The sequence below is a fragment of the Frieseomelitta varia genome, unplaced genomic scaffold (genome assembly GCF_011392965.1).
Source record: "Frieseomelitta varia isolate USP_RPSP 00005682 unplaced genomic scaffold, Fvar_1.2 scaffold_154, whole genome shotgun sequence".
In the NCBI taxonomy this organism is placed as follows: domain Eukaryota; kingdom Metazoa; phylum Arthropoda; class Insecta; order Hymenoptera; family Apidae; genus Frieseomelitta; species Frieseomelitta varia.
In genome coordinates, this window is record NW_025109239.1 from 499,288 (window position 1) to 515,064 (window position 15,777).

The 15,777-nt window shown below is 29.5% G+C and overlaps 1 protein-coding gene and 1 long non-coding RNA gene across 4 annotated transcripts in view; one reads left to right on the top strand and one right to left on the bottom strand.

Moving 5' to 3' along the window:
• LOC122536342 (unconventional myosin-Ie-like) overlaps positions 1–15,777 on the bottom strand; it is a 61,906-nt gene that overhangs the window by 1,292 nt on the left and 44,837 nt on the right. For all 3 annotated transcript variants that reach the window (XM_043668650.1, XM_043668659.1, XM_043668668.1), the window contains 9 exons: positions 12,701–12,871; positions 11,600–11,766; positions 10,996–11,209; positions 10,032–10,262; positions 8,413–8,697; positions 8,177–8,332; positions 6,290–6,429; positions 6,050–6,201; positions 120–488 (listed from right to left, as the gene is read on the bottom strand). In XM_043668650.1, coding sequence (XP_043524585.1) covers positions 120–488; positions 6,050–6,201; positions 6,290–6,429; positions 8,177–8,332; positions 8,413–8,697; positions 10,032–10,262; positions 10,996–11,209; positions 11,600–11,766; positions 12,701–12,871 — 1,885 coding nt within the window. The remainder of the gene's footprint in view (positions 1–119; positions 489–6,049; positions 6,202–6,289; positions 6,430–8,176; positions 8,333–8,412; positions 8,698–10,031; positions 10,263–10,995; positions 11,210–11,599; positions 11,767–12,700; positions 12,872–15,777) is intronic.
• Positions 460–3,313, top strand: LOC122536410. Its single transcript, XR_006308397.1, has 2 exons — positions 460–540; positions 1,269–3,313. It is a non-coding gene; the product is annotated as an uncharacterized LOC122536410 (long non-coding RNA).

Consider the following 15,777-nt stretch of genomic DNA (forward strand, 5'->3'; position numbering starts at 1 on the left):
CGCATTGAGAACATTTGCAATAATTATTTTATTACCGAGCTTGTTAGTATTTATCATTAAAATATTGGAAATTAGAAGAAAGGAAAGCACAGAAAGCATTGAACTAATAATTAACTCACCACGGGGAACATCTTTTACATTAGTGAACATACCCATTAAAGGCACACCATTATTTTCTATCTTTCTCGGCTGTTTTGTTACTTGCTTCTTCTCTCTTGTTTGCGTAGACGTATGTAAAGTATTTGAAGAATTAAATTTTTCTATAAGTGGTTGAAAAGTAGGCCTTTCGGGTATGTTCATATTAGAAGATATCATATGATTAATTTTGTGATCTAAAATTTGATTTTGTTCTGTAATTGCAGGTTGAATAGTTTTCTGAATTGATCTGTTTGGATTTGACTGCAAAGTAGATGATAAAAGTGGATGACTGTTCTTCACCATATTATATTGTTGTTTCATCGACGTTGTTGCTTTATTAATATTTGGATCTAAAATGATAAGTAAATGCATTGATGAGCGCCTGATATAAAACTAGATTAGGTATGTGAGTAATCTTTTAAATATGAACAATGTCTTTAAAATTAAAAAACATCTTAGAAAGTAATCATTATGGATCGTTATTGGTTAATTCGATATTGATTAAGACCGACTGAAAATTGAAACATAGGATGTATGACTAAAAAAAGAGAAATGTATATTTGCCACATATAATGAATCGTACAATATGAGGGATACGTTCCACGTTATACATAGAAAATCGCGTTATATAACACATGCATTATTAGACAAATTTATGAATATAAAATATCAAGTATAATGTCCAATGTCCAATCTTTATTAAACTTGTATAGAGTTGCTCGTGAAAAATCGAAAAATATGTCAAAATTTATTTTATGTGTGTTATATGGGACTGTATGAGTCGCAATTTTTACAAATACTAGTAACTTTATAAGTTACAAATTGTATGAATAATAGTCGTAATTTTTTTTGTCGCATTATATGGAAATTCACTGTACGTACAAGTATGTATAACATACAGGCTGATTCATTTAAATAATGCCGCCTAAATATTTTTGAATTGTGATGATGCAAGAAATATCTTTTACCTAACATAAATGGAAAGGCCAGAAATAATAGAACGTCTTCTATGCCGTTCATTCACTTCAGACAAACTCAAAATAATGTTTACAAATCTTAGAGATTTCAGCTGAGTTTAAGACCATTTGTAGTAAGGATAATATCGAAATTTTAACTGTATCAACTTCCAGAATCCAGAATATACGAAAGCACTAAAAGCCCGGGCCTCAATTCCACACACTGTGTTGAAATTCCGTCACACTAAGTATCCTAAATACACAGTGATGATGTCACTTTCGTGCTCGGGACCACACTTGCCCAAATCAACCAGGTTAGATTTGTTGAGAACATCAAGATATATTGGGAAAAATATAAATCCCATAAAGCAATCATCCAGTATTTGTCAAATGCACGGTCACGCATCATCCAATTGTAATAAGAAAGCAGTGTGTGTCAATGTGTACAGCATGATACCAGGTCCTGCAGCAAAACCTCAGAAACTTCTCCAATATGCACCAACTATAAAAGCATTCACCCGGCTAACTATTCCAAATGTTCTGTTCTATTAGCTTTTCTGGCCAAAAAGACCGCTAACAAAGAAAGAATTCAACACGCTCAGTAATTTTTCTCAAACACACACCTCCCAGTACAAAGCTTCCCGCACCTTATTCCTAACAAAATCCCTACCACCTTCCCTCTCACTCAAACAAATCAGAGAATAAAGCAAGGAATATCGTAAGATGATAGCGGTATTACTTCAGCCATTCTCACAACTTTAACAAATTGAACACTCGATCAACACAAATCTCTCCGACCAAATAGACGATATTAAATCAGCAAATCTGAACCAGTTCCTGAGAATCATAGTGCTCGTACAAAAACATTACACGAAATGTACCAATAATCTAGAAAGAATTCGAGCAACCATCTTAATAATGAAAAAACTTGACAATGGACAGCTATAAAAACTTAATATTATCTTATGAAACCAGCAGCGTTAAAAAGAAGGTATCTGAACTTCACAAATTTCTAATGGACCACAACACAGAAATTGCAATCATCACAGAATCCTGACTCACCCCAAAAGACATCTTCAAAATTCCTAATTATAAAATATACAGACAAGACGGACCACGAACCATTAAGAATAAACCAAGAGGCGGAGTACTAATAGCTTTACATAAGAATGTTCCTACAGAAGACATGCCACAACCCGTTACCTGTACTATTTGCCATCAAGACTAAAACCACTCCCAACCTAACGATTGGAGCAGCACAGTCTTTTCCAAGTTAAAATAAACCCATCTGTCATCGTATTGCCTCAAGGATCTGGATTTTACATAATCGACGGTGACTTCAATGTCAAGAAATAATATCAAACTTATGGAATAATATCAAAAGAAATGTGAACCGATTCCATCCTCAAGAACCATTTCGAGCTACATAACTATTAAATCATCCATAGCTCATTTGGTTAAACTGCAGTCCCACCAACATTGATATCTTTCTGTCAAATGTCCCCTTCTCACACAATTACCACAAGTTATCATCAAATTATCTTCCGGTTGTCCTCTCACTTTCAACTCGAAACAACGCAGACGACAATACCCAACTATACAAACCGATTGGAACACATTCACCAAAAACCGCAGCAAATTCAAAATAAATCAGTAACTACTAATCACAGTTGACACTGACAACGAAATTAAAATCTTCACCTGACTCATTCAAAGATCCTTTCGAAACGCAACGCACAAAATTCCAAACCTACTTCTGTACACTCCAGGACTTCATAAAAGAGAGAGACAAAAAAGTAGACGAAAATTCCAAAAACCTGGTAACCTTTTCTACAAGCTACACAGAAACTTGCTCTCATCCGCAAACATTAAGAAGATCACTGGACCCGGATACTAATACAGAATTCTGCATGCCACATCCTCTACTACACAGACGAAGAAAAAGCTGAAAGCTTGGCTGAAAACTTCGAAAAAATTTACAATTCTGCACGGAACACAAACTGTTTCATCGAACACAAAATTGAATGACTCGCAACTCTACTACTCAGGAACCTTCCCAAAAAACAATCTTGTTCGAGTTCGTTAGAGTGATACAGTCTCTCATAGATGAATTGACCTACAGTCGAGCCGTCTATTCAATAGAATATTCCGATAGTCATTCTTCCATTCATTATTCTTCCCTAAAAAGAGATAACAATGCACTAAGCACAAACAATGATGAAAACAAATTCAAACAAATCCTAAAGGAAGCAAAACGAATTCAACGAGAAGACAATAACAAATTCATGGCAACACGAAAAGAGGAAACAAGAACCATAACCACTAAGAAGGAATCATCATCACTCATAAACTCAGAGTTAATAACAATTACAACTGCAGGTACAGAGTACATAAAACCAAACTAAAAGTAGATTTGGCATCTTTGCAGAATGCCTAATACACGATACGCAATAAATAGACACGACAAGAAATGATAATACAGAAACACAAACGACCGACAATACGATGCTTCCGTGTCAGGTATACGGTCATTCATCAACAAACTGCAATAAAAAGGCAGTTTGTGTGAAATGTGCCGGCCACATGACACTAGAGATTGCACTAAAACAGTGTACTTCTCACATGCATTAACTGTAAAGAAAATCGTTCCGCAAATTACTTAAAATGTCCGGCGTTTCTTACATTTCTGGCAAAGTCATTATCTGCCATGACCACGCTTTTCTGACACTAACCAGAAGAACGACAACAAACCACACAGCTAGTACGCACTAGAGGTGTGCGAGTACCCGAAATTTCGGGTTCGGGTCGGACTCACACAAAGTTGGGCGAACTCGGGCGGGTAGCCCGTTGATTTCAGGTAGCCCGATGATTTCGGATCGAGTTGGAAAAAGTTCAAAGGGGATAGGATCAGAGGTAGGCATTATTCGAATAACATTTCGAATAAATTCTTCGAATAACATTTTATTCGAAATATTTACTGAAATAATGTAAAGAAAAAAAGTCAGGAGTCCTTTCTTCAGAATTTTATTTAATTTTATTTAATAAATTTGTCTTTAGTACAATTTTCAGAAGTTTATTTAATAAATTTGTCTTTAGTACAATTTTTTATTCGAACATTTTGTTAGTTAATCTGTTTGCTTTAGGCGAGTTTGTTATCGTTGCGAATGAAAACAAACGCTCTACTGGAGCAGAAGATGGCGAAGGAGTGTTATATTAAATTATGTAATATATTTTTAATTATGGGATATGCGTTCAGAGATATATAATCATTTCTATTATCTGTAAAATGTTGTAGAGAACAACAAGAATTTCTACGTTATCATTTGTTTGTAGATGTTGGTCGGTTGAAGTAGATTCCGCTTTATTAAATGTTAAAAGCAAAGCAAATTTATTAAATAAACCAAAATTGAAAAAAAAAAGTACTCCTGACTCTTTTTCTTTACATTATTTCAGTAAATATTTTGAATAAAATTCGAATAATGCCCAACTGTGTGTTCGAATAATTTTTCTTCGAATGAAATCGTTATTCGTAAGCAACGAATAATTTTTCCTCTAATAAAATCGTTATTTACGAATAAATACAGAATTTTATTCGTTATTCGTTCGAATAAAATATGCCTAACTCTGGATAGAATAGGGATTATATTGCGTTATCGAAGTCAATTATTCATAATATTTAATAAACATATATATATTTTTTTTTTCTTCAAATGTAATAATATTTATTGTAACTACAAGTGAAAGACTATTTTTCTTATCCGGAAATATAATAATACCAACTCGAGCGAAATTAATATCATAAAATGTTGAGCAATTATCTTTTTTACATTATCATTTAGAGTAAATATTATTACATTTGAAGAAAAAAAAATATATGTATATTAAATATTATGAATAATTGATTTCGATAACGCAATGTAATCCCTATCATATCTCATTTGAACTTTTTCCAACTTGATCCGAAATAGACGGACTACCCGAAATCGTCGGGCTACCCGCCCGAGCCGGCCCAACTTTGTGTAAACCCGACCCGAACCCGAAATTTTGGGTACCCGCACACCCCTACCTGCAACACAAGATCTCCACTGAAAGATAAAATAAGCAGACCCAATATATACAACATAATAAAGAAACTCTTAAGCGCTAGGCTTGTAATAGTAAGTGAGGTCTAAAAGTTGTCTATGAATATTTGAAAACTGGGACATTACTATAATAGTTATAGTCTCGAAAATACATCTTGGGAACATCGGAACATTGAAACAAAAATAGGAACAAATCCCGAAAAATCGAGACATCTGTTCATTTTAATCAAGTAAACTGCATATAGATATTGTCATATTATCGTTCAATTAATCGACAAACACGACGAAGCAAATTCTATTGGTCATGTTCAAATTAACAACGCGTAGAATGCGACAACATTATTTGCAACAACTTTAATTAAAAGTCCATTTTTATAATCATTGAATAGTATTTACTACAAATATTGAGAACTTTTTAATATTGATCAACAAATTATCTGTTCGTCCGACAGAAAAGTTTTTATTTTTATATTTTACAAGTTTTATTCTGCCTGAAACCTCTATTTTTAAGAACATTTATTTATCTGTTCTCATTGGAATATAAGAACATTTTTCGAAAAAGTTCTACGATCCATATTTCAAATATAAGTTCCTTAACTTTTTGGATCTGTGTGCTAAACTCGTGTGGCTTGCTGAAAGGAAGAAGTTCGACAGACCTATTCTAATTGTAAGATTTAGACATGAGACAGCTGCAACTGTTAAATGTTTTCTTTTTTAATTAAAAACTACATATACGGATGATAAATTGATAAATATCTACTTAATTAATTGAAAAAATATCTACATTTCGAAATCTTGTCTACTTTTTTATGATTCTAATTCCACTCTAATTTTATTATAAATTCTAATAATTTTATTTTTGATATCACTTACTAGTAGTACATGGTAATCCTGGTCCGATCCAAACGTTCAGAATTTTTCCACTCGGCTTTAAAGTTTCCTTATTGCCGTATTCCATTTGTATAAAATGTATTTGTCTTGTACCTCCACTTCCCCATCCTTCCTTCTTAACTTTAAATTCTAAACTGTAAAAATTAAAGGGACAACAAGATAATTATATGGTAATCAATTTGTTACATTGTTATTTGACGTTTGTTGCATTAAAGGTCTTACTTGTTACTAAATTTTATGTTTAGAATATGACCGGTTTCTTCGACGTATCGTTTGCTAATATTAATTAAGAATTCTGTTTTAAATATTAATTCTAGTAAGCTATCATAATCTTCTTTTACATGAATAATAAGAAAACCATCCTGTAATAAAATGTTCATAGATAAAAATAATTATCTGATAATTAAACAATCTGTAATAATCATTTGATAATTAAACAATCAATTTGATGGTAATATTAATAGAAACAGCAATATCAAAATCGATACGACTACACATGTTGCACCTTTACGAAGAAATTGACACAACTCGAACAAGTATATTTTTCAGAAAAAGCGAGAAATTGATTATGAACGGAATTATATTAAATCGCGAGCAACTCGCTAGCAGTTCCAGACTTTTTCGCTTGACGTTTGCCGGCTTAGAGTGATCATAGAATTCAGAATGATCGCACAATGTTACAAAACAAAATCATTAATGCGTCCTTGATGTACTATTTAGACTTCATCCAGATTGTTGTTCACGAATAATCTGATAATCGCGTTTTTTTTTTTTTTTAAATTGTCACTTTCTTCGCAAGAATGCGATAAATATGCAAAATAATAAAAATGTATGATGACTAACAATAAGATACAAGATGATTAATTGATGAATATGAAGAAACGTATGTGAGTTCTGTGATGTTATAATATCAACTATTTTTGCATATGATGAGTATCAGTAGAAACAGCGACAAGTAAAGGAACAAAGATTCATGATCATCAAATGTGAATAAATTATAGTAATATAGATGATTAAAGCAAAATTTTAAAATTTTCATTAGAAAAATTAAAATAAAAAATAGGAAAACTTTACAATTATTTGCATACCAGCTTCTATATAGTTCAATTTCTAAAAATATATTGTTTTATATGTATAAAATATCTAACAAAAATTATAAATTGATCACTTTGGTAGTTCTAGTATTAAGAAAATATTGATATAAGACAAAACAACAACATATAAGAAATACAATTATTACAGAGTAGAATTCTATATTTTCTAAAATATGTAGTAAGAAAATATTTTCATACACTAACTACATACAGTAAGAATAAGTAAAAAAAGTATATTTTCCTAAAATACAAACACTCGACCATGTAATTTCGTCTTAATGTATTAAACAATAAAATAATAATGTACGCAAAGGAGACTATAATGACCTGAGTTACGAATGAGATTTACTAAAATTCATGGAATTGTTTGATTTTGCAGAATTTTCTTTTTTTTATGTAAAAACATTTTTATGGGAAATTAACAAATTGAAAATAGAGACTATCATTTTGCAAAATGAGTCTAATTGCTATTTGATTATTGTTAAAACACAAAGATCAATAATTGAAAATTTAGTAATTTTTAATTTACAATACATTTATATTTAAATAAATTAATGTTAGTTTTTAAATTAAATATATCTACTATGATCTGATATATAAATATCTATAAATATAAATTGATATAAATATAAAAGTCATTATTTAAAATACTGAAACTCCTGAAAAATGTAGTAACACTAAATTTATACTTTATTACGTATGAAAGATATAAAATAAAATAGTTTCTGTGTAAGTCAATAAAAAAGTTTATAAATATAGTTTACGAGTAAGAAATGTAAACAAAGATATAATTTTTAAATTGGATAATTATAAGAATTATTTTTATGTATGATTATTATTCTATAAATAATCATTTAAATCATTTCGTAAAAAAAAGTAATTAAAGAAAGTCTACGATAACTTGTATGAAAGACTTAATTTACCAATACCATCTTTTCTTTATTGTGATGATGATGATTATCATGAAAGTAATTGAAATAACACAGCAGATGTAACGATAAATATAATTACTTACCTGAAGCTTACTTAATGACACATAACTAATTTGACTAAATGATAATTTCCGTTTTATTACTTCTACCAGTTTTCCTTTCTCTGGGCCTTTTTTGATTTGCTCTCGACCAATGAGATATAAATATTTGTTAGTTAGAATTAACTCCTTTCTACTGATCTGCAACATTAATTTCTTACGTGTCAATATGTCAAAAATATTATATAATTTTTACAAATTTTTGTAATGTTTATAAATACCTTGAATCTTCTGTCATATTTCTTCACAACTTCGGCGAAGAAAACTTTTTCTCTCCTTCCGATTAAATTTAATATTTGAGGTTTGTCTTCTAATCCAATGTAATCACCTATGAAGTGTCTATTTAAACTAGCTCGTCTACGTTCTTTGCGGCCAAACAACAAATCAGCTGCTTCCTGCTTTTCTTGTTCTTGCCTCTTTCGAGCAAAATATTTCTTGAACGCTTTTTGAATTACTCTAGCGTACATATTGTATTTTCGATCTCTTGCTTCTTCTAACGTGAACAGCTATTACAATAATTACGTTGTCAATACGAAATATTTCCATATGTTTTATAAACAAACTAACAACCATAACTTTGTGCATAGATAAATCTTGTTGATTATCATCATCAAAAAATTTAAAAATCTATTAATCAATGAGAAATATTTCAATTTCGTACAAAGATATAGCTTATGAAATAATAACTCAAATATTAGTATAATTAATAACGTAATATACTAGACTAGTATAAAATTAATATAAAAAGTTAATACAAAACACACACATTATATAAATACATGCATGCAGAATGTTCCATCTAAGTTTACCATCTCAAATAACTCCATTGTTTTTGAAGATATAAAAAATTTTATAACGAAATAACGAATAAAATTTTATAACGAATGAAAGTTATTCGGTACAGAGGGAATCATAATATGGCAGCATGATTTTTTTATAATTGGAGAAACTTCAAAGATTTCAAGTCATCTTCACTTCTTTAAACAAAATGTCCTTTTATGGATTGGTATGTTGAAAAATTATTAGTTTAGGACGTATTTTAATTTTAATTATGTAAAATCTGTGTATGAAAAACAAGGATAGTTATGAATGAAAGGATGCCACTATCTTTCCTCCTTATTCATACGATAAATTTTACATAATTAAAGTTAAAATATGTCCTAAATTAACAATTTTTCGACATACATAGATTAATACTTTTTAATAAAGAATATCAAGTTGCATCGATTAATGGATGAAAAGAAATTTAAAAAAGAATATAAATGAAAAGAATTTAAAAAAGTGGAAGTTGTATAGATGAAGGATTTCTCCGAAATATGTATATATGTATATAAAAATTATTACACCCATTGTGATTTCCTCTGTACTGATTGTAACTTCCGTTAATAAAATTTTTTAGTAAACTTAGGTGGAATATCCTGAATGCATGTATTATATAATATAACGCAAATGTTTTGTGACTTTTTATTAATTTTATATTAGCTTTTAGATAGATTTTTTACTAACTTTATATTAGTCTATTAACTAACTAGTCTAGTGTACTATACTAATTTTAGTATATAATTATTTAATTATTTTATAAGTTATATCTTTATGCGAGATTGAATACTTCTTATTGATCAATTTAAGGATTCAATGGATCTCTTTGATAAGATTACAGGTGGGACAACCCATATATGAATCAACAGTAAAATCAATTGACAGTATTATTTTTTACAAACATCAACAAAGAAATTACTATAATACAACTGTTATATTTTTAGAAATAATTAAATAATAATTAAAATTATTGAATTTTTCTAATTAATAATTAAATTAATTAAGAAAAATCGAAACTTACACTTTCGGGAGCTTTTATGAATAATTTTGTTTTTCCAAGCTGATAATTTGATCGATCAATATTAAGACTTCCTAATATCCACTCGACTCCCTGTTTTTCGTTGCCGGTCCAACGTGGCCAAGTTTCTTTTGTGAGAATTCCATATCTTTGTAAAAATTTGGCGAATGGCCTTCTATACGCAAAACCAGCTCTACGTACTCTAATATTTTCTTTTAATCCTAAATATTCTACCTAAATCGTATGACAGATGAAAACATTAATTTGCTAATATGTAATTATACGTACTTTGTATTATTTGAAAATGTTCCATTAATATTTGGAAATTAAGTATTGAAACTATTCTAATTTTGTAAAAAAAAAAAAAAAATCGTACAATAATGAACTTCGGCTCATTTTAAAACTTGTAGTCTCTACTTTTAAACTGTATCAGTCATTTTATTCTAAAATGTTTTTATGTAAAATTGTGTAATAGATGACAAAGTGAAGTCACTTTCTTTCTGAAAAAATGTTATAAATGCTTCTACATTTTATTTCCCCATATAATCTTCTTAAATAATTTTCTGCCGATTATTCACTTCTGTCCATTAATTGCTAGAATTTAATTGCTTAATTTAATTCAAGTATATTTAAGAAATATTCAAACTTGATTTTCGAAGCATCCTATGAAAAATTTTTATTCTATATTTTCAATTTACTTTTGCATTTAGAATCACCTTCATGGTACATCCTGAATATTGAAATATAAATAAAATTATATTTATAATTATCGAATTAATATTATTAATCTAGAATTAAAAATTCATTATTAATTTTTAAAATTTAGATAAAAAGGTTACTATAAATATTTCGATTTCTTTTTTTTAACAGCAATATGTATGTAAATATTCCTTGAATCTTGATATTGTTAAATCAAACATCCTCAAAAAACAGAAGCAAATACTTTTTTAATGCAAAGAAGACATACTTGATGTTTTACTCTAACCGAATCCCAGTCACGTGGTTTCTTTGTCTCATTTGGTTTGATGCACCTAATATAATGCGGTGTACATTTCATCAATTGATTCATCAATTGACTTGCTTGATTTCTGATCTTGTTACCAGCAGTAGTAGGTCTGGATCTAAGCGTTTTTGTTTTATTCGCTTGAAATTCTGGTGGATAGAGTTTCTGGATCAAAGAACTGCAAATTCATGTTCATTCCAGTAAAAATGAAAATTATATTCTATTGTATAATATATTCGAATAATAGTATATAATATAATAGTAATATAATATATTCTCCTAAATATTGTGTTTATACAATTCACTTGAACAATACACATTAGTTTTAACTCTTTTATAACAATATCACTGATGATCATTGCATTTAATCACAAATATATATGTAATAAACGTAACTATGCAATAAACACGAATATTATTAAACTTATCAATGTTTTATCTTTCTCGATTTCTAGAACACTTCATATTTTATATACAAATTGAACAATGGAAGTTTTTCATTCTCCAGATGAAGAAATATCTATGCTTACGTAGGAGGAGCATAACAGAAGATAACAATAAAACTTACTTAGTGCTTGTTTGCATTAGTTCCACGAGGTCTAAGAAAAGTACATCGCGATTTTTATCACAGAATCCATCAACCGAATAAGAAACAACACCGGCATAATGTACAAGAGCAAATCCGTCTTGTGTGCTTTGAAAGTGTTCATGTTTGTTTGATGCAACTCCAAGTTTCTGTAATTAATATTATTAATGACATTATTAATATACTGATTATTAATTATTATTAGTGAAAATTACGTAATTATTACGTGAAAATTGTGAATAACATATAAAAAAAATTAATTAACATGATGGTAGTATTTATTGTAAATTAAATTATGAAACATGTTATGTTAATGTCATTTTGATATACCATATTTATATTATAATAAGTCATATAATTCTCAACCGATATCTCTGTTCATATTATGATTCATTGTTACCAATTTTTCAATTAGTAATATTATCGTAAACATCATTGCATATGTACTTCTCCTTGTTTCGTAATTAGAATAGCCAAAAATCAAAATAATTAAATAATAACATGAAATTCTTTATTTAAAATTTACATAACAAGTTTCGTAATATTTATCTATTTCAATGAATTAATGTAATGAAAAATTATAAAGAGAAGAAGAAAAATAGAATTATTTTAATAAAGATAAAGATGGTATTATAGTACCTTACTAGTAATTTAATCTTCTTATGATTTTCATATTTGTAATAAAAATATTTAGGGTAAATAATGTTATATTCTCTCTTTACTAACTATAAATACAGAAAAAATGTATTTATTGTATTATGTATTATACATATGTATTAAATGTATTTACATATTACATATTATAAAGTTGATGTTAATAATAGGTATAAATTAATCTGTCAAACAAAGTTTTTTGTCTTCTTTAAAAAGAAATATTTCTTGTAATTTGAGGAAGTTAAAGGTTGCGTGTTGAAACATATATAAAAAGCTTATAGCATCAATATTTATCAGCAAGATTTAATTTTTTAAAAATGATTATTGTATAAAATTAGGAATTATGCTGCCAGAGTAAAAACGGTTTGCGAATTAGTATATTAGAACATACGTATAATGTATGCATGCATAAACTTATTTATTTTTTACCTTTTGCAAGTCTGCATCCGCACCCGTACTTCCACTGTGAAGCGTAGCACATACATCGTCAAGTATTAAAAAGATTCCTGGTGGACGTTTACCTTCCAAAAGCTCTACAACAACCGCATTATTGAAATATTCTATCGGAGTCCATTTTATATTTTCCGATATATATTCCTCCTGAAATTCATAAGCAATTTTGATTATTTACAAAATCAGTCATTCTTCAGCTACTTTATAGTAAATTTTCACAACTCAATCAAATTTTCGTAACGTTTGATCAAAAATTTCATAATTCAAGCAGTTGTTCATCTTCAACATGGCACTCTTTGTCTCTTTCATGAAATTTCTTCTAAAAAAATTCTATATGAAAAAATGTGATACGAAATTCTTTCATCCAAGTTCTCGTTTTGAGAAGATTTTTGAAAAATGGACCGAATGTGCAAACAACTAATTGAGCTGTTTATTTTGAAAGTGACATAAGTCACTTTACAGTAAAGAAAAAACGATGATTTGTCACTGTCTGTGCGAGATTATTTATATCCGAAATAACAAGTAAATCAGAGGATCAAGAACGAAAATTAGCATCAATTTTTCTAGGCACGTTAAAACGCAAAACCTTTAAATATCTCGATTCACAAAAAAATAAAATGACTTGTCACTTTCAAAATAAACAGTTCAATTAGATGTTTGCACATCCGGTCCATTTTTGAAGTAAATGGCTCATTTATAAGTACAACTTGTCCATTGTGTTTTTTCCTTACACACTGTTCCAATTCGAACTATTAGTTTATAACAATTATAACTCGTCGGAGGACAAATGTTGTTTATGAATACGTACTTTCAGTATAATTCATTGCGTAACAAGCTAATATGTTCAATTAAGGAATCAATATATCAATAATCAATATAACAAATCAATATATCTAATTATTCAATTTAATTTATTTCTAGTTTAATTAAGTTATTTTATTGTTTTTAATTATTGAAAAAAAATATCTTAATCTCAGTTTATCTTCTTCTTCTTCTTCTTCTTCTATTTTTTTTTAAAGTCGTATCGACAGCAACGTCATTAGCGACGACGGTGCCATTAGATATATGTGTAGTAGTTTATGTTTTTGAGATATTTTAATACTCTTTGTATGTCATTCGGAGGAGTCAGGTTTACGTTTGCGTTGATTCCGTATTTCTGTCTTTGGGTTTCTGTGGTGTAACATTCGTGCAGTATGTGTGTTATTGTTAATGGATGGTATTGCAGGTGGGTGGTGTAGTTTTTTTGATTTTGTGTTCATGTGGCAACTTCGTATGACCGGTTTTTAGGCGTGTGATAGTTATTCCTTCTTTCCTGTTGTTAAAGTTTGGTGTTTGCTGGTGAAAGTTTTGGATACTTTTGTGTAGTTGGGAGCTTTTAGTTGTTTTCCATGTATTGTTCCATTTATTTTTTGTTATTTTTTCACAATGGATTATTTGGTCGTCGCAGGGGATTGGAAGATGGTTGCGATTGTTAGTAAGTGAGGGAACTGTGGCTCCTTTCGGCTTTTTCATTTCCTTCTATTCCTTGATGAGCTGGAATTCAGATGACTGTGGCGTTTGTGTTAAGTTAGTGGTTTAGTTCTTGGATGGTGGATATTAGTTGGTTTTATTGATCATATGATTTCTTTAGGGATTTTGTAACGTTCAAGGAGTCAGTGTATGTGTACGATCTGGGCTTCGTTATTTGAGTGTGCATATTTAATGGCTTTCAGGATGGCATAAGATGGCTATGAAGATGGATGATGAAGAAGGAAGATTTTGTGTTTTTTTTTTTTGGCTTTTTTTTGTGATAATGGCGTATCTAGCTCCAGCGTTTTTGACCCATCAGTGTAAATCTTGCTGTGTTGGGAGTAGTTGTTATTTAGTTCTAGGAATCGAGTCCTGTGGTCAGTTGGACTGAGGAGTTTTTTGGGGAGTTCGGCAAGACTGGTATTTATTGGAAATGTTTCTATTGTCCATGGAGGAATTTGTGGTGGTTTACGTTCAGGTGGGGTGGATTTTGAAAGTGATGGATTGAAGGATTTTGATAAGTTTGATATAGAAAGGGGAGGAAATTTTGGATTTATTGATATAGAAAGCTTTGTATCTATTGGAGAAGATGTTGTTGTAGGAATGAGACTTTTAATGCATATTTAAGAGTTAGGAACTTCCTTCTGGTGCCATTTCTTTGGCTTCGAATAGTAGGCTGTTTATGGGGCATGTTCGGTATGTACCTGTGGCTAGTCTAAGAGCTGTGTGGGAGATTGGATCTATTATTTTTTTTGGCTGAGTTATAAACGTAGAGCCGTAATCTAGTTTGGATCTAATTAACGCTCTGTATGTTTCTAGAAGAGTGTCTTTATCCGCTCCCCAGTTATTATTGGAAAGAGTTTCCAATTCTTGAAACAAAAAATTCTTCTTACAAAATAAAATCAGCACTTCAAGTCTGAGAGTTTCGAATTTCGAAATCTTTGGACAAAATTTTAGATTCGAGTTCCGAAAATTTAAAAATTAATAACCCCCAAAATAACTATATAATAATGTTAAGTACAAAATCATGCAATTGCTATAAATAAAAGATTAGTGTTTAATTAATGTTAAAATTAATGTAAAAACTAACGGGTAGCGTAGTTGAAATTTCGCTTGCAGATAGTCGATACTGCGTCGAATATATTGTATAGATTCTAGATCAATTGAGTTGAAAATGAGACAATTATATCGCAAATTTGAAGAAAGCGTTCTATTATCTTAAAAGTATAATGCTATTTTAAAGATATCTTAATATTAAAAGATGCTTCAAATTAAGTATTTAATGAGTCATTTTAACCCATTTTCTTAGCTTTGAATAACAGGATTTCCTGTGACATCTTTTGCACCGTTGAAAATAAAACCGTTCCGTCATTATAATGCAACTGTATACTTCTACTAAGAGATTTTCATGGATAAGGAAACCGTTAGTCTCCTCATTTTAAAAGTGATGAAATCTAATTTGAATCATTTCGTGTAAAAAAGCTCTGATATAAGTGACTTAATATATGTATGTATATTGCATAGAGGTTTATATTGTATAATCG